The 27627-nt window shown below is 33.3% G+C and overlaps 2 protein-coding genes across 2 annotated transcripts in view; both read right to left on the reverse strand.

Moving 5' to 3' along the window:
* Positions 1-4924: 4924 nt before the first annotated feature.
* Positions 4925-13111, reverse strand: LOC113398251 (uncharacterized). The gene is made up of 3 exons (XM_026636907.2): positions 12316-13111; positions 5610-5840; positions 4925-5227 (listed from the first exon to the last, which is right to left on the reverse strand). The coding sequence occupies exons 1-3, from the start codon at positions 13081-13083 to the stop codon at positions 5045-5047; spliced, it is 1182 nt and encodes a 393-aa protein (XP_026492692.1). The 5' UTR covers positions 13084-13111; the 3' UTR covers positions 4925-5044.
* Positions 13112-20532: 7421 nt separating this feature from the next.
* Positions 20533-27627, reverse strand: part of LOC113398973 (epidermal growth factor receptor substrate 15-like 1) — a 30915-nt gene continuing 23820 nt past the window's right edge. Inside the window, exon 17 of the mRNA XM_064217634.1 lies at positions 20533-26545. Coding sequence (XP_064073704.1) covers positions 25733-26545 — 813 coding nt within the window. The 3' untranslated portion in view covers positions 20533-25732. The remainder of the gene's footprint in view (positions 26546-27627) is intronic.

Genomic DNA, 27627 nt, shown 5'->3' on the forward strand with positions numbered 1-27627 from the left:
TGTGGAGAAGGTTTGGAGGTTAGTCACAAAACCTCATACAATGTGAACCCCTGATAGCTTTAAATTTAATTAAATCCTGTAAAATGAGCCTACTTGATAAAAGTAAACTGGTTTTGATAAACAGCGCTGCGCGTTGGTGAATTAATAATCGCCATTTATATAACATAATTTATAAAATTACTTATAATTTTACATTTAAATTAAGTTTTGTTGATATGATATTATATAATAACATATCTCGGCATTTTGAAAATTGGATGAATTTTGGCGCATTTAAAAAATAATTGGCAATCTTCAACGGAGTGTAAAATAAATAAAAATCATGAACATTAAAGCGCCAATAAATATTTCGAAAATAGTGTCCAAAAATATATTCGTCTATAGTTTAATCACAATGTTCCCGTTTGCATTTTTCATCAAAGTCCAATATAAAACTCATAGTATTACACTTGCTTATTGATAGTCAAAAATCTATCCATTAGGTACATCAAAATATAAATTCAGGGTGCAAATTATAAAACAAAGATTACTTAGTATGAATTTTATTTTGTACTAGGTATAAACGAAAAACTATTTTTTACTAATTTGTGTTCAGAGCGTAGAAATCGAACCGAATCGACTTTCACTATAAGAAGTGCATCTTATGACTCGTTTACACTTTATTATATTTTTAATTTTCAACTATTTTATTTCCTAATAAAATAACTAGATCAAAACCTCCTTTACAAATATAATAGCAAACGCGTCTAACGCTGAATTAGTTGCTTTATCACATTTAAAAACAAAAATAAAAAATCATTTTATAATATGTAGAAATGGGAAAATAACTCATCAGCTTTAATCAATCTTTAATACCTTTTAGTAATCAAAAAATAGATGGCGTTGGATATACGTCGCCACTCTCGTACAGTCGTCGTCGATTGTGCTGTAAACTAGTGATTACTCAAGTACCTACACGATGAGGGTTTTTTAACCGACTTCAAAAAGGAGGTTATCAATTCGTCTGTATATATGTTTTTTTCTTTTAAAGAAAGTCCACGAAACATATTTTATAGATTGCAAATAAACAAATAAAACGCGAAATATCATCAGATAGGTAGTAAGTACCTACATTTCATTGGTCATGAGGGGGCCGGATATACCATATGGCTTTTTGGGCTTCAGCCCAGGGCCCCGTGGATCAAGGGGGCCCAGCTAAGTCAAGTCAAAGTCAAAAATAGACGATAATGCGAAAGAATTACCTAATTTTATTAAATTAAGCAGATCGTAAGGTTTGTAGCCCGAATCCTGCAATTAATCAAACCCATTTAATTCAAGTCTACATTCAGGTGTGTCTTAGGTTTTAACATTAGTGGGCCCCCTAAACTCACGGTCCGGCCCTGGGTCACGAGAAAATGTTTTAAAATAATCTAACCAAAGTTATTTACATTTTATTTCAAAATGTAACTTTGCTAGCTATCGGATACCTTATTAACTTCGCCAAAACCAATTGTCAAATCAGTGTCAGATTTTTGATCAACAACTTATAAGCAAGTGTAACGCTTCTATATTGAATAAAGTTTTTGACTTTGATGAAATCTTTTTAGGCTTACGTCGTGGTTATAAGTTAATTATCCGTTGTTATAAATATGCCCAATTAAATAATAAAAATATAAATTGCTTATTGGAATGTCTTAATGTCTATGATTAGATGTTCAAAGAGTGCCTACCCACCCATTGTTTAATCTCTTAGAAGATAATTAAGTAAATTATAAAATACTCGGTGTCGCCTGCGGCTTCGCTCGCGTTTTAGGGGTTGGTCGTCAGATGCTATGCATAAAAAGTAGCCAATGTCATTGTCCTTGGAGTTCAAGCTTATTTTATAGCTAATTTCATCAAATTCGCTTCTTTGGTGAAACAGGAGCAGATAGACAGACTCAATGATTTACTTACACGTTTATACCCAGGATATACAATATTAAACCCAGTGGTCAGAACGCGTGCATCTTAACCGATGATTTCGGGTTCAAACCCAGGCAGGCACCACTGATTTTTCATGTGCTTAATTTGTGTTTATAATTCATCTCGTTTTCGGCGGTGAAGGAAAACATCGTGAGGAAACCTGCATGTGTCTAATTTAAACGAAATTCTGCCAAATGTGTATTCCACCAAAGCGCATTGAAGTAGCGTGGAGGAGATTGTTTGGAGCATATTCCATGCTCCAAACCATCTCCTCGAAGGGAGATGAGGCCTTAGCCCAGCAGTGGGAAATTTACAGGCTGCTAATGTAATGTTATAATATTAACGAATAAAATATTAAATTTTTACTTTATTAGAGAGTGGCAAAATTTATTTGTTTGTATGTCCCGTACATCATTAATCTCCGGAACGAATGTACCATTTCTAAATATATTTTCACTGAAAGATACATTATTCCTGAGTGCTATACAATACATATGCTGAGGGTATAAATTATATTTATATAAAATCATTTCCTTTAGTAATAACTTGGACCCGTGTGAAGCCGGGGCGGGTCGCTAGTCTTTTTTTTTATATAGGTTGGCAGACGAGCAAATGGGCCACCTGATGCTAAGTGGCTTGATAAGAAATATTATTAAGATATAGATATTATCTAATAAATTATATCAGAATATATATATATATATACGTGTTAAAATTCAGACGTTATCCGTCATTATATATTTAATCGGTCAAATAATATTATGGTTATGTACACTTAAAGGGCATACAAAGAATTATTATGTGAAAGATTATGGAATGATTGCGTTTCATAAAAAAATAAGTCGTTACTTTTACAAATACAATAGAAAATAATTTATAACACTGTAGATTTTATAAAATAAAATCTTTTTCCTCGAACCTTTTTTATGGCATATGTTGGCGGACAGGCCGTAAAAGAAATTATCCATTCCTTACATCGCCAATTCGCCATCGACCTTAATCTAAGATGTTAAGTCCCTTGTGTCTATAGTACACTGCCAACTCGCCCTTCAAACCGGAACACAACAATACTAATATAGCTGTGTGGCTATAAAATATCATATCAGCGGGTGGTACCCAAACAGGCTTGCATAAAGCCCTACAACGAAGTGAATATCCGCTTAATTCTACTAAAGCACCGAGTATCGATGTGGATATAAATTCCGGAAGAATATATCTATTATCTATTTATAAATTGGCAAAGATAAAACAGTTCAATAAATCCTTTCTCCTCTGTATTTCTAAAGAGTTTCTTAATCTTTTTGCTTGGTATAACTGCCGGCGATTTTTAGAGTCGAGATTTTTTATCAATAATAAGAATGGACATACGAATAAATACGTACGTACATATTTTTATTTTGGGCCTTGAGGTATCAGGGCCCAAAATTATACGAATAATATACACAGTATAAATATAGGAAAAGTATAATATATACAAACATACATGTTTTCACGCGATTAGTATAGAAATATCGATATCTACAAAATCTCTCTTCTACACGTAACTGTCGTGTAGGTAAGTTTCATACACAATTATCTCTAGTATAATTAAAAAACCATACCTATGTTGTAAACGTATTCTGTGAATAAAAGTCGATTGTCAAACTTCAAAATTTGTATCAGTAGCTTTAGAGTTTTGTAATTGCAGAAAGCACGGAAAAAGACATGGACCTCGGATTTAGCGCCGTACGGATGGATAGATCGTTTGACATGATCCTTGTTATATCAATATTTATTTAAATAAAGTCCTTAAATATACAAATAACAATAAAAAATAGTAACAGTATAAATCTTGACCGTGGAATGGTGGCAAGAATGCTAGCAGCATTTCAATCAATACACTGACCAAAAAACGAAGCAACCAGCGGTCACCAGGTCGGTGGCGAGGCGAGATGTTATACTTTGAATGAAGCTTTTCGCACTACTACTCCAAGGTACAAGTATTTTAAATAATTATTAAAGAAAAGGTCCTTTTCCATAATTTCCCTATTGCAAGTCTGACAGAGATAGCTAGATCAATAAATAGCAAAACCGAGGTCAAAACACAAATCACGTACCAACCAATAGACAATATAAAGGTCCAGGTATGACGATAGTATATAAATACTTATAAAAAATAAAACTTTATTAATGCCAAGAGGTATTCCAAACAGTAATGATTAAATAATTCTGCACATTAAACAAGGAAAAAATCAATAAAGATAAAGAAAAACACAAACGAATTTTAGTACAAATATCTACAAAAACAGTTGTATTCATAAGAAGATACATCCATAATAACTAAACATATAAGTAACTATATCACAATGGCTGTCTTTGTGATTGAATTATACATGATGAATGTGATAAATAGGAATTATGTATTATTTATATTTGCAAAATTAAATACTAGAACAAGTTACAAGTTCGCGTATTTAAAAACGTCACGATTAAAAACTAAGTTATAATACTTTTAATGTATTTGTTTTTTTTTTGTCAAATGTTCACCACTGCCCATAGATTATAATAATTTCTTATATAACCTTTCGCAATAATGCTCGAGAATTGAAATGTTATCTCCCTTGTGCGTATAACTACTCCCACTCGCCCTTCAAATCGGAATCCAACAATACAACTTTATTGCTGCTTAGCGGTAAAATATATAATGAGCGTGTAGTGATAACGGCATATACAAAACGATTGTACTCCTTATTTATGCATATAAAATATAATATAAATGTATATAACAAATACTTATAATTAATACATTTGCAAGTATTTCGCATCCGGACCAGGGCACTTTATTTTAAAGCGAAGCCCTGGTTATGAGACCTATTATAATTTATAAAATTAGGACCGAATGATCCATTGGGCAGTGTTGGCAACTGCCTAGGGTCTCTGCATCGGCTAAAAGGCTTAAGGTAGATAAATGTATATATATTTTTGGAAAAGGTTAATAGGACATCGAAAACTACATTGCCTAGGGGCCCCGACATGATTAATCCGGCCCTATAATTAACATATCTTATCCCGATTATTAACTAACAACACTTGTATAACTATGAACTCATATTCAACGTTATCGTTAAATAGCGCCCCATTTACACAAGTCATTAATAAGTCCACGGAACCTCTCAGCGTATTGTTCATTGGGAGCCATGATGAAACTGCTGCCGTCAGCGTCGCCATCAACTTTAGGCGCAGATGCGGCATCGACTGTTACCACGGGGAGTACCGTCACACCCAACAGCACAGCATATGGCAGCATCTAGAAATTAAACAATCATTTCTTGTAATATACCTTAATCCATATGGCGTTGTAAAATTTATACATGTAGACTATACTTCACAAGACGTCAATAAAACTGGATATCATTAATACTATTTCACTACCCAAAACAATTAAACATCTCTTGTTAAAGTTTATGAATACAATGAAATATGTTAATTGTTTTTACTAACAATTAAATTACTTGTCTCTTAAATAATGCCAATTAATTTGGAATTATTATAACTTAATTGTAATACTATAACTCTGTATTTATGTGACAATTTACAGAAAAGTCTTTGTTCCGCTGTGACGATTTGGTCAAACGAGGAACGAACACCCATATCCAAGAGAATGACAATACGAAGACAAGTATACGTACCTCCTTCAGATCGCTGTTAAATTTCGTCTTTGGATAAGCCTCTAGTGGATCCACGGAAAACCTCTTCAACGCTTCTTCTAACTTTGTATAATAGTGGTCCAGTAATTTATCATAGTACTGCTTTCTAAACTCTTCATCAGACCCCAATGCGATGAAATAAATTAGGTCACAAACCGGAGTCCCCGCGTAGACGGTTTGGTAATCAACGGTAATCGCTTGAAGTGTATCGTCCTATAAATTTAAAACATCATTATTTATTTACTTTACATTATAATTATTTTTATGCATTTTAATATAATCATTTCATGATGTATTCGTGTCAGATGCGATAAATCCACTATATATAAGGAAGTAACTAAATAATATTAATAAATGTCGAGATTAAAGCGACGAAGTTAGTAAATTGTTCTTTTTATATATAAATAGTTATACATAATGACAATATAATTTGTCTTTCGTTTAACGTTTTGAAGGCCGAAATAAACAACAATGAATGATTAATAGCAAAAGCGTAGTGCCTAAATAATCATTCAACCTAAATTAGACGAGGAACATCTAAACATCGTTTGATACAAAACAAAATTCAATGTTACGAAAGATAGATTCGGTGACTGGATCCCCAATGTCATCCAGCCCATTGTTGCAACAATAATGGCCGATTCTGTGACTGTTATCGTAATTTTGTAGCCGTATCCATACAGTATAAGTACTTAAACTACACCAATTCAATTTGGTAACACGCTTTTTGTGTATTTTATTTATTCACTTTTAACTATTACATAATAACAAAAGCAACTTTTTATTTATAAAAGTACATTGCAAATATAAACACTCTGTATATTATAATATTGTTTCCTGCATTCAAATACTCCGCCGTCTTATATATCTGATTTCCAAAATGGATGCCGCACGTACTTGCTTACAAAATACCGCAATGAGACACTACGCACTTAAGATCCTAAGAACCATAATGTTATCTGCGCAGCAAATAGTGACTAATTTCTGACCGGTCAACTACTTCTCACGTACATGATATACAATTTTATTTAAGAGTAACTAATTAAATACAATTTACATGTACGATAAAGTCTGTATTTCGTACCATTATGTGATTGAGATATTGGACTTTTTTAAATTATTTATTAATAAAGTATTGGTATTTCCGTGATTGTAAATTATTACATAACAATAAATATACAAAAAGTCAATAAAGTAATAAAAAAACAAAGCCCTTGAAAACGATTTCAAATAATTTAATGGTCAAATTATGTTGCACGGCCATTTATTTACCTTGCGGTTTTTTCCATTATTTACACAAGTATACAACTTACAAGTACCTATTATTCAAACCGATGTTTTATATTTTACTAGATGTTACCCGCGGCTTCGCTCGCGTAGAATATGAATATATTTACAAATTAACTTATAATATTAAGTTAATGTAAGACCTCTTTGTATACCACACTGGTGTGAATTTTAGCCTTTAGGGTAGAATATTCAGAAACGCTTAAATGCGAATCAACTCATTTTTAATCGGTAGCCCAAAAATAAAGTTTCGAGCTTCTAACTTCAAAAATGACGGACTTCCAGACTAACCTGTATATGGAATGTTAAAACAATTTCCCTCCTTAGGCGTAAAATATACAGAAACGCTTAAATACCTATAAACAGATTTTTAATCAGTATCCCAAAAATAAAGTTTCCTCCTTCTAACTTTAAAAAATACGGACTTTCATACATACTTTCATCCCTTATTTCACCCCTTTAGGAGTGGAATATGCAGAAACTCTTAAATGTGTATGTACTCATTTTTAATCAGTATACTTAAATAAATTATTATGTTTCCAACTTCCAACCAAAAAAATGACTGACTCCTCATAGGACTTTTTATAGCTAACACCTGCCGACCTACATATATTTAAGTATACAGTACTTTTAAACTTAGAAACTACAGTTTATGATGATATTGTTTGTCATCTGTATGTGGCACGCGCCAAGCGGACATTCGCTAGATAGTATTAAAACTTCATGATAACAATTTATAACCCAGTCTCTACGTAAATATTGGCGTGGACAAATTGTAGGCGATTAAAAGATTCTGTTAGCACATTAATTTATTAAAATATGATATTATGTTACTTTTTTATGTTATAGAAGGGTCACCTGATGGTAAGTGGTTACCACCGCCCATAGATAAAGTCGCTTTAAGAAATATTAACCACTCATTACATTGCCCAAATGCCACGAATCTTGACAATTAAGATGTTATGTTTGTATGTTCTTTGTGCCTGTAGTTACACTGGTTCACTCACCCTTGTTTGTTTGGCGGTAGAATATCTGATGAGTGGGTGGTATGTACTACCCACACTGACTTGCACAAAGCCGTACCACCAAGTGTATACATTATTTCGTTCACCATTTGATTTTTGCTCGTATGTTGGTAAAACTTAGCAAGATTATAATAGTGTGAACGTCGCATCACCATGTAGAAGGTATAACATTTTGCCATAATTGATGAAAAACTGTTCAGATCTCCGAGGTTATTTAATACCACGAGAAACATGCGTTTCTCCAAGTTGTTATTGTTTTGAAAGTAGAGGATATGTAAACTAATACCACCTCGTATCCGGCTTCGCAAAGTTAATACAGCCTTCCCGGGGCGCGGTATTCGTTTCTACAATAAGATTCCACGGTTATTTTTAACTTGGCCTATCAAAAAATTATCTCAATGTTAAAGCGTGTGTTAATGTTTTTTGATACAAAACTATATTAAAGATAAAAAAGCGTGGTCTTAGTATTTACTGATTTCTAGGCAGGATATATTATACTTTACTCACATGAGTAAAGTACAGTGTTATATCGTATCGAGTACTTTTGCGAATAATCTAAGCACGTCAATTGATCTCATAGGAAGAACTAAAAAATAATGGTTTAGCGACTAATATTATTAGAGGAATAACATAACGGCAAATTTAAAAAGAAATGAGCGATTATTATAGAGGTTAAGTAGGATTTGAGCATTTCAAATTTTGCTAATTACAGTTTTTTTAAAACGGTGCATATCTTTATTTTATATCTATTTAACGCTTTTTATTTAACATAATTTTCTGCTAGAAAATGTTATCAAACCTAAACTAGAAGTCAATGTAAATTAACAATAAACTTGAACTGATTTATTTTGTGTTTTCTACTCATTTCAATACTTCTTAATAACTGGTGGTTTTTTTTTAACTGTCCCTAATGCAGATTACTTTTTCGCTCCATTATCTGCATATATGTAATCAAAGAAACGCTAAGTACTTTTACGTTTGAGTTACGTTATACGTACTGTGTCCGATGATAGATTGTAATGACATCATGTTAGTGACTAAAAAAGTTTATATTTGCGCCTCCCTTATTTTTTTATTTATAGGAAGCCGACACAGTGTGTTACGTATATATATAATTCTAATAAATAACAATTGTCAATGTATCGACACTTACTAAAACAATATATCACATAGTTTGGCGCGCTACAGTTTAACACTTTTTTAATCTGTATCATAAAAAACAATGAGTATAAATATTAGGAAGTATCAAAGATAAATTGTTTTTATAAAAGTGAATTAAATTGAAATATGATAACAAAATAAAAACGTAATAAAAACGGCTTAAAGGGGTTATGGACAGATCGTTGCAATACTTTTCTATGTTTGTATATTATCAATTGTCTTAATATATTTTTTTTGTTTTCATTTTCGATGCCTTTATGTTACTACTGTAATCAAAGTGTCTTAGAATTGATTACATAATTGTATCATGCGACTGGGAGTATCCATTTATAATAACACATCGTGTTTGCATTGATAGCAGGTTAGTAAACCCGTGTCTGTGATTATCTTGTAAATGTTCTAGAATTTTCCTGTACATAATCTAGATATACCGATATTGTAAAGGTGGTTTGTATGTATAAGGAATTAGTTTTGCGTTGAACAGACCGTTCATTGAGGATGGTTGCATAACTTTTAGGATTACCAATCCAAACTCTAAAATGTGGAGATAAGGGTATTAATATTGTATGTATATAATATGTAGTATGATAAAATAACTGAATATTACTAAAATACCTAACTCTTAAGAAGCTAAAACATAATAAAAAAATTACCAAAAGTATTCTAAAATAAACAACAGCTTCTATTTACATTTTAGAAACCATTACTCAGACATATATTCTTAAGTTATGGTTATACGTATACACTATACATGGATCAGAACGGATTATGATCAGTTTCGTTACAAAACACATTGAGAGTCAAAAGCAAATTATTTTATCTCAATTAAAAGTATTCTTAAAAAACTTCCTAGTGTCAGCATGTAACAATTAAAACTTTATAAAATCAAAGGCATAATAACGCATCCAATTTTTCATCTCCTAGCCTGCTTCCTTTTAATACAATATTTTTTTGAAAATGTTTCTTTCATTTTTATCAATCATCAATCCCTTGATGGTCAAATTGAATCCCGATATTTACAAAACCGAAAGACGAGCGAACCTATTCCATTCCGAGCTAACCTCGACAATTCGTCATAAAAATTAAACTCAGTTTAATCTTAACTGAGAACCAATTCTATGTATATATATTCCGATCCAACACACAACAAACCAGTTTGGGTTATAATGGTTTTATCAAGGTTTATCTTGTGTTTTTTTATAAAGTACGTTTAATACTGTACTATTATACGACTGTATTATTATATAGTTTGGCTTTGAATATCATTTCATACCTGCTGATTGTGTTCAGCAATTTATGCCAACTAATGCTAGTACCATTGTACCTTAAGCACTATTGACAAATTGAATACAACTAATTATAAACTCATCATGTTTATGACGTAGGTATAATCTAAACTTGAAACAGGCGTAAAGGTTATTTTAAAAATAATATTACTATTTTTGATAAGGTCCTAAACGTGTAATTAAGTATTTGCCAGTCGTAGCGACATGCTAATTCTTCTTATCTAAGGCTACAATAATATTAAAAATATTTCCAACAATGAATCGGATACTTAATATTTATTATATTAATTTCGACAATATATTTTATCTCAGACAACAAAAATAAACAAACGATCACACGAAACAAAAATAATTACAGCTGTGTTCCTTGTAATCGTCAGCGAATGTACGGCGAAACGCGTTTTTTTTTAACCATAAAGTTTAAATGAGATCACGGTCGAAGTTAAAAAACATCTAATTGACAACTTCGGAGATCTGAACAGTTTCTAAAATATTCGCTGAGAATGAGAACGACTTCTATTTAATGGGATAAAAATATACAATATGGTGACCAAATACTATCATGCTAAGTTTCATCAGCACATAAAGTTAACGATGTATATATATTTATTATATACAACATTTATATTTTTAATCAATTTTCAAAAAGCAAGGAGGGTCTCTATTCATTTATATTTGTTTGCCAGTGTACTTGATACTTTCCATTTCAATTTATAGACAAAATGCCACCCCAGAGGATGTAAAATACGGGTTGAAATGTTTATGTGAACGGATTTTATTTATACCTAATTTATTTTCGTATCAATAAATACAATATTTTATAAATACAGCCTGTGAATATAACACAAGTTTAGACACACGCAAGTTTGAATCAACATCGACAAATTGTCGTCACAAATAATGCACATGAAACTCACTCACTCATCTTGACTAGATTTAAAACCGCTATTTATATTAAATTTCGTTTATACAGAGGACTTCATTCTATTTTTTCACAGACAACTTCACACATTAATATATTAATATTTGTATGGAGCTCAACTACGTATTTTCTGAAAAAAGCAAGAGTTACTATTGAAATGAATCGATTGATTCTACGCAGTGATTTTTGGTTTGTTCTTTTCAAAAATTGAAAGTTATATCTAAATAGTTTATATCTAAAACAGAATACAACGCATTAGTCTTACACATACTTATCATTAAGTAATTACCATTAGTGTTGTACCGTGTTATCGATAGTAAACAATATCAACATAATGATGTTTGTTGTCTCCTGTGTACGTTCCTAATGTCTTTATATAAACTAAATAAATAAGATCAAATAGAAATATTTTTGCTTTGTTGTTGGCTGTATAAATTATTATTTATGACGTTTTGTCAGCTGTAGCTTTTGTGATATGAATATTGAATCAATTGTAAGTCCTTTATTTATGTACGCCTTTACGTGCACGATAAGATCGTTATATTCAATTTGAAAGTATAATTATGCCGTGTATATTAAAAAAAATAATGTTAGTATGCTGTACTAATACTGACCTAACCATTTAGGTGTGTCTTGAGACATACTTACTTATAGAATGATCTTAATTTATTCATTATGATCATATTATAATCTATGTTCATGTCTTATAAGTCATGTAATTATAATAATATGCTAAGACAAAGATACGTTTTTATAGTTAAATAAGTTCAAAGCAATATATAAATAAATACGACAAAAAATGACTGACAACTAGTCAGAAATTTTTTGTTTAAAATTTAGTGTTATCGATAAAAAATAATTCATATACGTTTTCCTCAGTTGACTAAATTCAAGCCTCGTAAACAATCAGCTAACTGATGATGAATAGATTATCATTTTATCCATATAGGTATACAATTTATTATATAAGGTAATAATTATACAATGTATACAGTAATTGTTCTCACCTGTTTCCGGAATAAAAGGTTACTCATTCTGTAATCTCCGTGCACAATAACAGGATTACCAATTGGATTGTTATATTTGGTAAAATTGCTCTGACTCTCAACCAATACGCGCCCGACAGCTTTCCTTTGATCTTCTTTTAAAATTTGTAAAGAAGCATTGATCATCTTCTCCCACATCTCTTTGGCAAAATCATTTTGTTGCGTTTCGTCAAAAGTAATCTTAAATTTCAAATCTAATGTGAGCTCATTATATTCCTCGGGATGATATTTCGCGAAAGCGAATGATAGAGCATGGAACTTAGCTAAATTTTCGACACCTGCGCTAGCGTGTTCCCAGTCCATGGATTTAAATCTGTCAAAAGTCTTATAACCGCTCTCAGTCAAATTCTCAAGCACGACTGTTTCTTTACCTCTATCTTCTTTGCAGCCGTAAAATTGTGGAAATAAATATTTGTATTCATTGGGTATGTTCAATTCATCTTCTATGTCTTTATATATTTTAACCAGTTCTGTGTAAACAAATCTCTCGTTTCCATAAAGCCAATCCGCATTCATTTGCAGTCTCAAGTTTTCTCCCACACACCCAACTTTCGCGAAGAGTTTAAGCTCATCTCGGTTTGGAGATGAGACGTTAACAATGAACAGCACTGATGTATAATTGCCTCCATCAGTCGGTATTGCTTTAATCTTTATTTCACGCGGCTTGTAATTTTTTTCGTCCAAAATTTTGTCCAAAAAATCACGTAACGTTTGCTCTGCGTCCGTCATGTTTCGGATTTAATTTACAACTGGTTTTAGTGACCTATTCCGGCAATCAAAACAGTTATCTCATTGGAGTACAGTCGTAACGTCACAAGCCACTCATAATGCTAGTTCATAAGCTTTGGAACATAACACCTTAATCATAAAGTTGATAATACAATGCGTTCTTTAATAGGTAAATATCATTGCTTGTCGATTTTTTTGTAATTCATTTAGATATTATAGCATATTTTGCATATTGATTTGTTTTAATCTCTCATTGATATTTAATTCAATTCTTACAATGTCTTTTTATATTGGTTCGTCATTAAACATAATGTGACTTCTACCTAAAAAAAAAAAATAAAAAAATGTAGCAGTTACTTCGATGTAAAAATACATAAATTATTTATTTACAATAAAATTTTAAACATATTCTACTTAACAATCTTCAATTATCGACTCCACGTTACTGTCCATCTTTATTTTGTTATTTTTATCATATCTTTCCATTTACACTTAGATATAGTATTGTTTTCTATGTAAACATAACTTTTGTCATTTGGTAAATGTAAACACTGTTAATATTTATACCACTTGTGTTTTAAACTATAAAAAATTATGCTTAATTTCGACCTTGCTCTGTGCGTTACGCAAACGTCCATGACGTGATGATTGCTGTTATTGTTGTCACTGAAGGTTTTTAGAAAGAACCATAGGTTTAATATAGTATTAAAATAGTTGGCGCGCGAATAACATACGATAAAGTTTAAAAAAAATGTACTGCAATGCATTGAACCAATCCATTTAATAAATTTTATACATTAAGACCATCCATTCGATGTCAATAATTATTTAATGTATCAATGGTATTTCAAATTAAATTTTCTTAATTCAATATAAAAACATAACACTTACTTATTGATTGTCAAAATAAAAACAAAATATAAGTAAATAATAACAATAAATCTCCTGGCCTGAGATGAACCAGCGAAATAAATTCGGCGAATTTTACTGTCTAATATTTTAATTGCTTTAAATTTTCAATATTATAAAGAAACGGCCACGGGGTAATTTTTATATATGCTAGCTACTTTTCCTGACAGCGCATAACATATTCACAGCTAGAAAAGTTGAATTTGTGGTTATATAAGTAATGTATAGAGTAACTACTGAGTTTCTTGCCGGTTCTTCTCGGTAGAATCTACATTCCGAACCGGTGGTAGCTTTACTTTAAATAGTTTGTTAAATGACGATTCAAAAGTGCTTGTAAAAGCCTACTTGAATAAAGTATATTTTGATTTTGAATACATGTTAACCAAACCTTCGACTTAAATAACTCTGTTTATCAATGAAAACCGCATTAAAATCCGTTGCGTAGTTTAAAATATCTAAACGTACAGACGGCTTTGTTTTATACGATATATTTAGATATGTGAGCTCATTGATTATATTTATTGGTACAGCTTTACCACTCAAAATTAAAAATCAAATTTCAAAACAAAGATAATTTGATAGTTTTATAGGATTCTGCTAAAATTAGAATTGCTGACTCTGTGCCGTCAAGTAACAGAGTTATAAGTTTTATCAAACCTATCATTGTCACCTATACTTTATACTAATGTTATAAACACGAAAGTAACTCTGTCTGCCTGTTACACTTTCACGGTTAAACGTTTGTGCCGAATTTGATGAAATTTCGTATGAAGCAGACTTGAACCCCAAGGAAGGGCATTTGATACCTTTCTATATCTAAAACCTACGACCTATCCCTCTAACAAGCGAGCGAAGTCACGAGCAAAACTTATTGAAGCGTAAATTGCAATTCTTTCGAGTTATATTAGTTCTATTATCTACATAAATCAATCATCATCAATAACGTCACCTTAAGCGGTATACACAGACATGATTAACATTGCATAATATATATTTAAATCATGATAGATATACAATTCTTCTTTATTGTAAACAAAGAAAAAAATTGAATGCCTTATTGGCTTGATCTGGGGCGAGCGTAAGTCCTGTGTTCACCCCAGCTCGGGCCTGAAAAGATATTGGGTTTTTCTGTCGAAAAATTCTCAGTAGAAACCCGGAACCTGGAATATGGAATATATACATACTCTTCCCTCGGCAAGCATGTTAAGCCGCTGATCCTGCGCCTGATTTATTTCCGGTCGTGTCGGATTTGCCGTCTAATTAAATTATTAGATAGAAGGAATAGAGAGTGCACCTGAGATTGCGCACACACTTGGGACTTGTGCAACATAGTTGAGTGGTCTCCTTGAGGTTACCACCGTAACCAACGCAAATGGGGATTTCGCCCCACGCAAAACGCGAAGAAGCAGATCTTGGTCCGCGAGGTTGGACGAGACCTCTCCCTGCGAGCAGTCGTGTCGGCGATGCTCCGCAGGAAGTCGGAGTGGTAAGCCGTAAACTCCTTCTGTGAGCCTGGGGCCAAGAATAGTTGAGACCCCCCCTCCCTAGTTTTCTGTTATAGACGACCCTGAAGAGAACGACAGCCCGGATGGACTAGTCCTGCACGGGAGGGGTCGCGGTTACGTTATATTGCATGATCCCGCAGCCTCTCTGATCCGTGCCGAGTACGGCCATCGCAGTCATTTTAGTGGGTAGGTAACATATCATCATAAGAATCAATTATCGTTAAACAATGCAATTTTAAAAGAAAATAAAATAAACGTAAGTACAAAACCCTCTTATCGCAAAAAGATGCCCTTTAGATTAAAAAAAAAAGTGATTCATAAAGCGGTAAAGACGTGTTCATATCGAAGATACTACGCGCTACGTCACAGAATTATCATATTATTCTTCTGGGAAAGCTTAGGATTTTGAAAAAAATCAAGCTCAACATCCTAGACTTTTTCGTCCGCAAAGGGATCTCCCAACGAGTTGGTAACACACCCTAATGGGCTTGAGTGGGATTCGAGTGTATGTAGGAGTAAAAATATTATATATATAATAAATAGTTTCTTGTTGTGATTTATTCTGTCTGATAATAAAAACATGCAAACACATGAAACTAACAAATACAAATGAAAGATACATCAAAACCACGGACATGTCTGTGGAGATACAAACATAAATATAATAAAACTACACTTATTTCAACAAAGACTACTTATGACGGTTCAAAATGACTTTTCTTAATTTATTTTTATGCATTGGATAATGGGAATTTACTTGATTTGTTTATTATACCTATAGGAAATATTTTATGTTTTAAATTATACTATAATTAGTGTAAAGAGATTATCTTCAAACAGAAATAATTATTATGTCTTACTCAAATATAATCAGCGTATCACATATTTATCAAAGACAATTCCAACCAAAAATCATATTCAAACTAAGTAACATGCTCTCTCGCTGTCATGTTCGACCTCAAAAATAATAATTAATTAAAAGGTACTACTTATATTATAAATCACAAAAATAATTTATTTGATTATGATGAAACTTTTACAAAATAAAAAGTCGTAGTATCAGGAAGAATAAGGCCGGATTCCATGACAGGGGGAGTAAAAATAAATGAACTTTGCCAATAATAGATACAAATACGTTCATACTTCGGGCTGCTACTGATTTTATTTACAGAAAACTTCTTTTTTGACTTGAGGCCAAGGCTTCGGGATCTGAAGTGAGACTACAAATCCGTAAGATTCGATAGCCAAACAAGGCAGTTGTGATTATTAGATTATCTCCAATAAACGATCTATAGATATTAACAACATCACAACACAAACGAGCACAGTGCATTCTGCATAAGCACCGCAAATAATATGTGATAGTATTACTTTTACTCAATAAAAACGAAACTCAGTCATTATAACAAATCTAAGGAGACCTGTAATGGCACGTTGCAAAAGTACCTATATTAAATAAAATATGCGGGTAACCGGAATATTTCAATCTAAACCTTATATTGAAAATATTTTAAATAATATTTCTCGTAGACCAGTAGTTCCCAAACTTATTTTTCTCGTGGACCACCTATTGGCATATGTCCGTAACCACAGTTTGAGAGAACCACTAAAATATGAACTAAATTTAAATTTATTTAATATTGGTGCTTTTAATTCTATCCTTAGTAACACTACGAGTATTTCAGCAATTAAAAAATCTATGAATTTGTTAGTGATTTTCTCAAACTGATGACGAAAGAAAAAAAAAATGGTTACCTTTGGCATCAGTATTTATAGTGGTGATCAAGTTCATGACTGAACAAGCATTAAGCATTGTCGGGCGGATAGCGCTTTGCAAGTCTGTACACGAAATTGTACGTAATATTGAATACGCAAATTTGGACAAGTAACAGTCGCACAATGCACACTTAAAACAATGTAGGTAGGCCCTTATAAAAACTATGCTTACATTTTTGCTCTTTTCTATCAAAAGCAGATACATTTTCGTGGACCCCTATTAACATCTTATGGACCCCCATTTTTTATTCACGCCTACGTAGACCCCCAGCAAGTCTCCCGTGGACCCCTGGGGGTCCACCTGGACCACTTTGGGAATCACTGTCGTAGACAAATTAATCTTCAACTAAAGAAGATGCACTCAATGAATATGGCGAGTAAACATTTTTCAGAATTTCAATAAAAATATATAATAGAGTAATTTATTTAGTCGTGGCTCAGACACAACAATCAAACAATAAAATTAACTTTTATTACTCATAAATGTTTTTAATAAGTGATAAGTTTGTTTATAATATATTCATTATTATTTATATCCTGTTGCAGATTAAAATCGGAGGATTATATCGACATTCAACATTGATATGGAAAATAATTCCAACTACGTATTCGATTAGTAACATGTTTTTTTTTTTCTGTACACATACCTAATATAGGCGATGAAATCAAAAAAATATATTACAGAAACCAACTCTCAAGGATGTAATAATCTGTCACTTAATGTCCTAACACTCCGTTTTAAGTAAATTGTGTAACTAGTATTCGTAAATAATGTTTATTTATGTATTACATTTTTCTCATAAATTCAAATTTATTTTCTAATGCACTTACAAACGTTCTTTCTTGCACTTCGTAGGATTGTCTGGTAGAGACGATTTTTGCTTTGTGCAATGCTCGCTTCTCGTACAATATAGGTATATTTTGTGCAATAATGTGTTAACTAAACATTCAAAATAGTTTTTTTTTATTAACTAGTCTTATGAAAAGTTTCATCTTTTTACGATATTACAGCAAATAATATAGACTTTTATTTAAACATTTACATTGTCTAACTAGTTATTTTCCACAGCCCTGCGATATTTCTTGGATCGACGTCATCAGTAGATTGTCCCGACAAGATATAATTACAGCATATCGACTCCGCTCTGGACACATGCCTTTAAATAAATTTGCATTTTTACTTAAGAAAGTACCCTCCCCCAATTGCCCTGATGGCCTGGGTTTTAAAGAAGATGTGTATCACATATTAACGGAGTGTGTCCGAAGTGAGGTGCTAGACAGAACGTTAGGATTCGAAAACATCGTTTTGACTAATCCTACATCCGCAGCAGCAAAGAGGATGCATAAGATGGTGCGCAATAATATGAATCGTAGAATGAATTAGTTAAAGGTTAGTGATAGTTTAATTTTTGTTTTATATAAGGTAGCCTTACGAGAACTACATAGTCATTATATTGACTAAGTTCTAAAAATGAGAGAAATAAAAAAAAGAAAAACTAGTTATTTTCGAAATCACTTCATTGCTTTGTATTTTATACATATGTATATTTACTACGAAAATAACTGATGATCGATAACATCTGTTTAATCAGCCGAACCAATACTTTAACTAATGTTGTATCGATTAAGACTTATTCCTTGAAAAAAATGCCTTCTTGGGCGCGATGAAAGTAAAATCTCACGGTCGAAATGTTGTGTATTATGGCTGCCAGGCTCAAACTCAAAACATGAAAAATAACTATTGGCCACCACTGTTCGATATTCCAGCCGTCATTCATTGCTAAGAAAAATATAAAATAATGAATTTTCGAAAAATAGGAAAAATGAAGCACAGCTGGACAATATATTGCCGTTATTAAAATTTAAATTTAAAAGTCAATGAAAAGGTGCTATTGATTTTCAACTTTGACATAAAGTATGATTTCATTGGCAAACTAATCACTGTTATAGTCCAGACATTACTTCGGGAAAAACGGGTGAGAAATGTAAATTAAACGAGAAAGCCTAATAAACTTTAGATATTGTGGGGGATCTAGCTATTTATGAGTGCCCCCATTTCAAGGTAATATCCAAAACTTTGATTTCTCGTTTCACTTGCATTTCCAAATGAACATAATGACTGAACTAAACTAAACAAAAGCCAATGAGATTTATACAGACAATTTTAAATTTTTTTACTAATTCTACTTATGTTCCTATTCAAACCCATAATCGGCAATATCAAGTGCCCTTACACTTTAATATTTGTGTTTATTAATGCAAACACAGATTATAAAAACTTTAAAATGTGACTCCAAGGTTAAACATAAAGGACAAAGGTTGTGTCAATGACAATTTCATAAGTGAAATTGAATAAACGCACGTGACATTGGCGAAATAATCTGTGCCCTCTCGGCACAAATAAAAATATTTAAAAAAAAAAATTAAATAAGTTTTTCTATTATGTTTATCGATACGTAATCAAATTAAATTAATTGTAGTTGCAATTTTGATTATATGAGACTACAAACAAAGCAAGCTAACAGTTCTGTTAGACTGATAAAATAATAAAAATCTTTGAATTTTAACTATTTAAAATATACATACGTTGTTTTTTGTAATGTTGCCAACTGACATAAACTTATTTTTATTAACGACTTATTGTAAGAGCTATAATAATCGAATAAACTTTACAGTTAAACGACTAACTCTATTTGTTGCTAGTGGTTATTTAATGGTATATTCCATATGATTTGATATTAAGGTATTGTATTCCGGTATGGTCAGATATAAAATCTCATGAATTACTCAAATGGCGATTGCAGCAAATTATAAATTTCATCATAAGTACATAATACATAAGTAAATAGTATTTAGACTGCACAAAACTTTCGTTTTATAAAGTAAAGCGAAAGTTTTGTAGTATAAAAAAATGTTTAAAACAAAAGTTGTAGATAATTTTATCCTTTGCAGTATTGATAATAAATACAAATAGCGTAAACTTCACAGGGAATGATATATTTACAAAAAATTGTATCTAGATATAAAGTTTTATCTACGCAGGGGGGGCATGAAGTCCTATTATCAAGTCAGTATTCATAATTATTCTGATATCGCTTTTTGTCATTTTATAATAATCTATGGATAAGAAGTCATTTTAATGAATAATTATTTAAATTTGAGTACCTATCGCATTTATCGCTTGTTATTTAAGTATGAAGCTAAATATATAAATAAAGTTGATATGATAATGATAATAATAAAATAAAACTCAGGTGGATATACAGTATGCTGTTCATTTTATTATCTCAGGAATTATTTTCATATTAATATAATATCATAGTTTCATTACAATGGGTCTCAGCGGGTAATGACGTATGCCGGCACGTTGTACCTGACCGAGTTATATGACAATTCCCATTTACATCATATATTATTAAAACACACGAACAACTTTTCAATATTGACTTTGATATATTAGTCGAAACTTATTCGAAAATTGTATATAATCCGTCAAAATTAAAAAGTCTCGTGTGGTATAAAACATATTTCGAGTGAATGCCGCAACAGAACACAGCCAATCAAAATAACACGTAACATTTATTTTAGGTCGTTAATAGTGCTATTAAACTATTTCTAACACATCCATGTCTTATCCACGCTCAGTTGAAGTTTATCCGTACAGACAGCAACACTATTGCGACGAGGCGTCGAGTTTATATACGTGCTTCAAAATTTACAACGACAACAAGATTGATACAGGCGTGTACAATTCGAAGATGGCGTTGTCATAGCAACACGCTAAATTAATAGAAACATACACAACTCGCTTGCATACAAACATTTAACTTTTTATATATTACCTACAAGATCATATCTAAATTCGCATTATCTAGTGCATACATTTGTAACCGTAACAAAAGCTATATTCAATACGAAACGACAGCGAATTTCACATTTAATAGGTCCCTGTGTTAAGAAAATGTATAGAAAATGCTTAAATATATTAACGCAATATAAAAGCTTCTGTATTAGGGGTGAATCCATGCGATATGTTAATATTGAAATATAGTTTTACATTTAAATTTGGAATACGTAATCTGGCAACATTTCAATAGAAAAAAAAATATTCATATTGCATTATCGTTGAACACACACAGGTGTCAATATTTCAATGTGTTGTTTATTATTTTGATTTGTAGAAAACTACTCTAATGATTGAATATAAATATGTATTAAAGCCTTTTCTCTGTAAAAGATATACCACAAAGGCTTATGCATTACACAGAAACCTACGCAATAAAAATTATACCTCAACAATGACACAACAACGTCCAGTAGAAAAAAAAAATCAATCATACGATAATTTTTAATTATATATATATATTAATGATATGATATTTTTATTAACTGGCAATACACGTGAGAAAAGTTATCCGACCTTTGGTGTGTCAGTGTTGATATTCGCTACTCCGCTAATCATTTTAGAACATCTAAGTACAGCACTAGATCACAATAATAATAATTAAACATTTTTATCAACGAATAACATACGAACGCCCGAGCGTTTTGATATGATAATTGTACTTTACCAATGACAAAAACATACAAAGAAATAGTAGGAGAAATATTAAATAATCAGCAAAAAACACATTATATTTTGTATATGTTATGGTATCTTCGGCCAGAATGAGATTATGTGTTTTATCTGTTGTAGTTTTCGTATACCTTATATTAAAATGATGAGATGAAAGTTTGATGAGGACCGTTTGTGAAGGTAACATGAACGCTAACATATAATTTTTGGAATGATTCTAGATATTAACTCACAATTCGTTGCATATCAAAAGCGACGAACAAAAAGTCGTAATCACGAGAGAGTAAAATAAACTATTCACAGTATAAAACTTCAATAAATGCGTTTTCTATAATTTACATACATTGCAACAACGAATAATAATGATAATTTTGTGATGAATCTATAATATGAATATTATTTTATTTCAATACATTTCGTTTATATGGATAAATGGTTTCTACTAACCTACCACGAAGATGATTCAACATGATGATGTTGGCAGCAATGGCCGTAATGTCGCTAGGTGTAACGAGCAAAGAAGCATAGCTTTTTCACATTTGCTTTCATAATAATATACTTATAAATTTAATTAAATGAAGTATATTTATACTTTATTTAATTACCACCAATATAACGAACCAATTTGCTTCTATACTAGGCGCGCGGTTCCGGATAATACTGATTAGCATTACAAAGTAATATCGCCGTTTCGCTCGAGTGCAGTAAGTGCGAAAGAGAAGCAAACGCCGGCCATCTTTATTTAACTCGTCGGAGTCCCGCGCACCGTCACTACCGGCTCTGAGAATCCGCTCCTCACAGCAAGGCATATTACATTATTTTACTCTAAAAACGTCTTGTCTAAAAGCCAATTTATGTAGCATTCTTGTATATGTTTATAATGCAATTAAAAAGTTTTTTTAACTAGCAACATTCGTATTATAAATAAAATGCAAGCTTCGGTGTGATGAACGGATTCCTAAGCATCACTTAAATATAAATATTACCAAAATTACATTATTTATAGCTTTAAATACACATATACACGTCAACGTCGAAGAATTAATGTATCATTTTTAATCCGCTATCATTGAAGGTACGTTACAATATATTCTGATAACAGACACGGGTCGCTCGGGCCGCGTGGACTTTGGAAGAATCAGAACATTAATATTACAATTACATAATTTATACTACAAAACAAATATACAAATTGACTGAGGACGATTGCGTCTGAAATAAATACATCTATGATAACATTTACAAAATATGAACAAGCTATAATTACACGAATTACATTAATCATAGAACACAAACGTATCATAGAAACATTTCACTATAAATATAGAAATAGATAGATTTATTCAACTGACAACACCATATGAAATGCTACAAACATGGCGTCCACGCAGACCGATGAGCCATAAACAACAGCGCCTAAGAAAGAGATAACAACTTTTAGGATATTATCCATAAACACGTTGGTATTAATAGTTACATTATAAGTTTACATTTACATAATCACTTACCTAAACAACTAGAGGCTTGCGGAGACATACTCGTAGTAGAAAGATTCAGTGTTGCCATCGAGAAAATGGTAGTTTTATGTCTCGGCAAGCGTGCATACTAGATTAATTATTGTACCGGAGGCGGCTTACGGCCCGTGCGCACATAAGCGAGTTTTGCCCGATGCTAACCTACGTAGCTAAGCTAAAAACTACCAATTTGGTATGAAAAACGTTTTTGATACAAGAATTTTAAACATATCGAACAAATTTAATGTAATAGTATAATTTAAAAGCTTTATAGACAGCTCAGACGACTCCGCTGAATATTACAAGAATCGCTTTAAACTTACTAACATATTGGGAGACGTGATACATTATTATCGGGTTAATCTCATTGTAATAAGATTCACAGTTCTATAATTTCTTTTGATGAAATGACAGGACACGAGACCTCTTCAAATCCAATTTATCTGACGATTGAAGGCACCATAGACAAGAAGACGATAGACAAACTTAAGTAACATTCGTTCGATTATTGCTGTTAAATTGATCTTATAGATATATAAATAACAAGGCGCTGGTTATATAAATATTATTTGAACAATCGGTGGTAAAGTTACACATAGCTGGACGATTCGATTTTACCAAAAACTCCGTAAACGTATAATTTTCTTAACATGCAATTAAATAAAACGTAACATAACTAGCGCTTCGGAATATTGCATTCACTCAATCTAATATTAAATAACAAATAATTGGCCAAGTACGAGCGACGTCACCGTGTACTGTAAACAATATTCCTTGATCTACAACAATCCAAAAAAATTAAAAAACATAATCAAAACAAAGCTTACTTGTACTATTGTTTGTTTTTAATTTTAAAAATCGAATTATATTTGCATTAAAAATCATGTCGAATAAAAACAATTTAACATTACCGAGACAACAAAAAATTGTACATTAAACAATGTCTGTTCATATAAATTCGAAAACTTCTATACGTCCGTTCCAATTGCGCCCCTGATTGATCATTATCGAAGTCGCTCCGATTTGCATCGAATGGAATCTTTGTACAAGTTATAACTATTCATTATATACAAAATAACGGTAAATAAAAACATACGTAAGGACAGATACCACTCGTAAATATTATACAATCAAAAATTATAAATCGAGAATCGATTAATTGAGTAAATAATGTTTTGGGTGTATACAACTTAACAAAAGCACATGTTACGAACGAAATTCCTTTTGGAAGTTGAACTATGTATAGACGTATACATTCCAATTTCAAAGTATTGTAATCCCAAGTATTATCCGTATCTTACTTTATATACATCAAAATATAATAAATATGTCAAATAAGAGGGACCCCAGGTTAACGCCTTTTTGCAATTCGCATCCGATTTTATAAATATTTTATCAATAATTAAACCATAAACGATAAAACTAAGGACTGTACATCATTTTATATATTACAAAGGTTTAGGCCATTTTTTATGAGTAATTATGTAGTGTAGATATGTTCACTCACGAAGGACACTCCCCCCCTTCCTCCTTCGTTAAATTATCGGTGTGTATTGACAAATATAATATTAAATTTTTTTGCTGTCTTTATTCATGACTTACAATAGGTATCCCACGCACACTAAGACATCTTATAAGAACGAACGTCACCCATACCAATAAAGACCGATAATTTATTTCGGAGGACGCCTTCCTGAGTGATCAGATCTATAATCATATATGTATTCAAGACTAAGCAAACGGGTCATTCCTACTAACAACGGTTTGCTGAGAAACTGTACTGGTTATACCCCGCAGTGGTGCCTCTGGTGGTTCTCTAGAAGGTAAAGTCGATTGTATTAATTCTTTAAAAGTAATCGAATAATTATGGAATAAAAACTTATAAATAATCAATCTTTCATATTAAATTTACCTTTCCTTGGGCACAAATGAAGCGGTTTAAAAATTAAAATATACTTTTTCTTTCGAATTACAGCGCTCAAAGACACTTAAATTTAATAAATTAAATTACTCGTAAATTCTTTTTAATGTTTCTCTACTTCCCTCGCTTAGCCGCTCGTATGAATGACTCGTTCGCTTAATATTCAGTTGCAAGCGATTTATAACTCAAATTTTCCCGTTTGTTCATCGAAGACTCGAGATTTTGATTCTCGATAATGACTAGCGGATTCATTCGAAAGCAACGATATACAAAATAATTCAATACCGATTCAAACGAATCCTTCGATACAAATCTTTCGAGAGTTAAAGGCAAGACTTCACAATCGGACAATTCGTCAACGCACGCCAATATAGTCCTTACGACTGAACGACCGCTCGCGTCAACGCGCGCGGTTGTTCCCCCGCAGCAGAGACATGAGAGTCCTGGGTCACTTCTCCTGGCGCGAGATGGCCAGCGCCAGCTGCAGCTCGGCGTCCTCCTGGCGGCGCCGCGCGTCGGCCTCGGCCTGCAGGCGCGCCGACTCGGCCGCCGCCCACGCCCACTGCTGCTCCTCCGTCGGCAGGAACTCCGAACTCTTGGATTCGGTCGACTTCGCTTTTTTGTCCTTGTTTTGCCTCGTCCGGCCGATGCCTCCTATCGTGTGCACTAGCGACTTGGCGTACTTGACCGGTTTCGGCGACTTTTCCTTCTTACTGGGCAGCGTGTTCGACGGCCACGTTTCGTTCAAATTCTTCTTGGGATCCGAACTCGCGTTGGCGTTGGCGTTGGCGTTGGCGTTGGCGCTCGCGTTCGCGTTGCTGTCCCAGTCGGTCGCCCAGTTGTCAGACTTGTTCGCCCAGTTTCCGGTCTTCCAGTCGCTCGCGGTGCTCTTGGACGTATTCGTGCCCCACGCGTCCTGCGTGGGTTTGGTCCACGCGTCGTCCATGGCCCAGTTGTCGTTGGGCCACGCGGCCCACGCCTCGTTGTTGTTGGAGCGGGAGGCCGAGAAGGGGTCCCCGCCGGGCGGGGCAGACACGCGGCCGCCGTGGCGGTCCTGCGGGCGAGCGAAGCCGCCGTTGAGGGCGGAGGCGGGGCCGAACGAGTCCGTGTCGAAGCCGGCGACGGACGTCGGTCTCGCGAAGGGGTCGATCTTCTTGGCGTCGACGACGTCGGCGAAGGGGTCCTCTATGTTGAAGGGGTCCTCGTATCTGTAGTCTTTGAAGGGATCCTCCGTGAAGTCGAGGGCGGGTTTGCGGTCGTTCTGGGCGAACACAAAGTGTGTGAGTGAGGGGGTGAGAGGGCGAGGGTGGGGGAGCGTCGGGTGTGGGTGGGGTGGGGTGTACGCACAAGAGCCCGTCCGCCGCGTCCGCTTAGCGCTGCAATGTGGGGACAAGCACGAGCGTGTTAGCATGTTAGTGGACCGCACGCGCACGCGAGGCGCCGGCCGACGCTCGCGGCTCCGCTGTGAGATATCGGGTTGAGAGCGTTCATTTTTAAAGTTTTTTTTTGTTACGAGTTCCGCCGGTGCCTCTTTGTGGACGTATAACAATATTCGTAAGTATTATTTACATAGAAGTATTTATCACTTAATGAAAATTATATGAAAAATACATAAAAATAAATAAGAAATGAAAAATAAATACAATCGGAGAGGACGTCATGCACATACAAAGCGTATTAGCCACGCACTACAACCACTATACCGCCCTACAAATAGTTGACGAGCTGTTATATCGGTACGCTTGGACATTCAATTACAAAAAGTGACTTAAATACTGGCGAATATAATTTCAAACATCTAACAATAATCGTTTCCTCCTGAATGAAATTACATATCAGCCGCTGACATCCTCTAAAATTAGCTAACTGAAGCGACTGCTAAAGATAATCGATGCTTTGTGTGAAGACACAAACAGACTATGGTCTGACTCTCATAATGCGAATAGACCAGATGCGGGATCAATGCCTTTACATAAAACCCGAGGCGCTAAAAGTATCAGCATTAACTTAGTGGTAGGGGTAGTGCTTTATGCAAGGCATACCTGCATAAATTTGTTATATACATACATATGTAATAGATAGGCAGAAGGGCAAATAGGTCATCTGATGTTAAGTGGTCACCACCGGCCATAGACATTGACGATGTAAGAAATATTAACCATCCCTTACAACATCAATGCACCGCCAACTTTGGGAGCTAAGTTACGTCCCTTGTGACTGTAGTTTCACTGGCTCACTCACCCTTCAAATCGGAAGTACTAAGTATTGCTGTTTACTGATGAGCGGGTGGTCCCAACCTATATCAAACATATTTCATTCAACTCACAACTAGAAACTTAATTA

The sequence above is a fragment of the Vanessa tameamea genome, chromosome 18, assembly GCF_037043105.1.
Source record: "Vanessa tameamea isolate UH-Manoa-2023 chromosome 18, ilVanTame1 primary haplotype, whole genome shotgun sequence".
Classification (NCBI taxonomy): Eukaryota; Metazoa; Arthropoda; class Insecta; order Lepidoptera; family Nymphalidae; genus Vanessa; species Vanessa tameamea.

Bases quoted from the DNA above. Each gene is read 5' to 3' on its own strand.
- LOC113398251 (XM_026636907.2), bottom strand. From the start codon at position 13,083: ATGACGGACGCAGAGCAAACGTTACGTGATTTTTTGGACAAAATTTTG. The intron at 5,841-12,315 runs GTGAGAACAATT...TTAAATTTATAG, and splicing joins ACCTTTTATTCCGGAAACAG to GACGATACACTTCAAGCGAT. The intron at 5,228-5,609 runs GTACGTATACTT...TTTAATTTCTAG, and splicing joins TTAACAGCGATCTGAAGGAG to ATGCTGCCATATGCTGTGCT.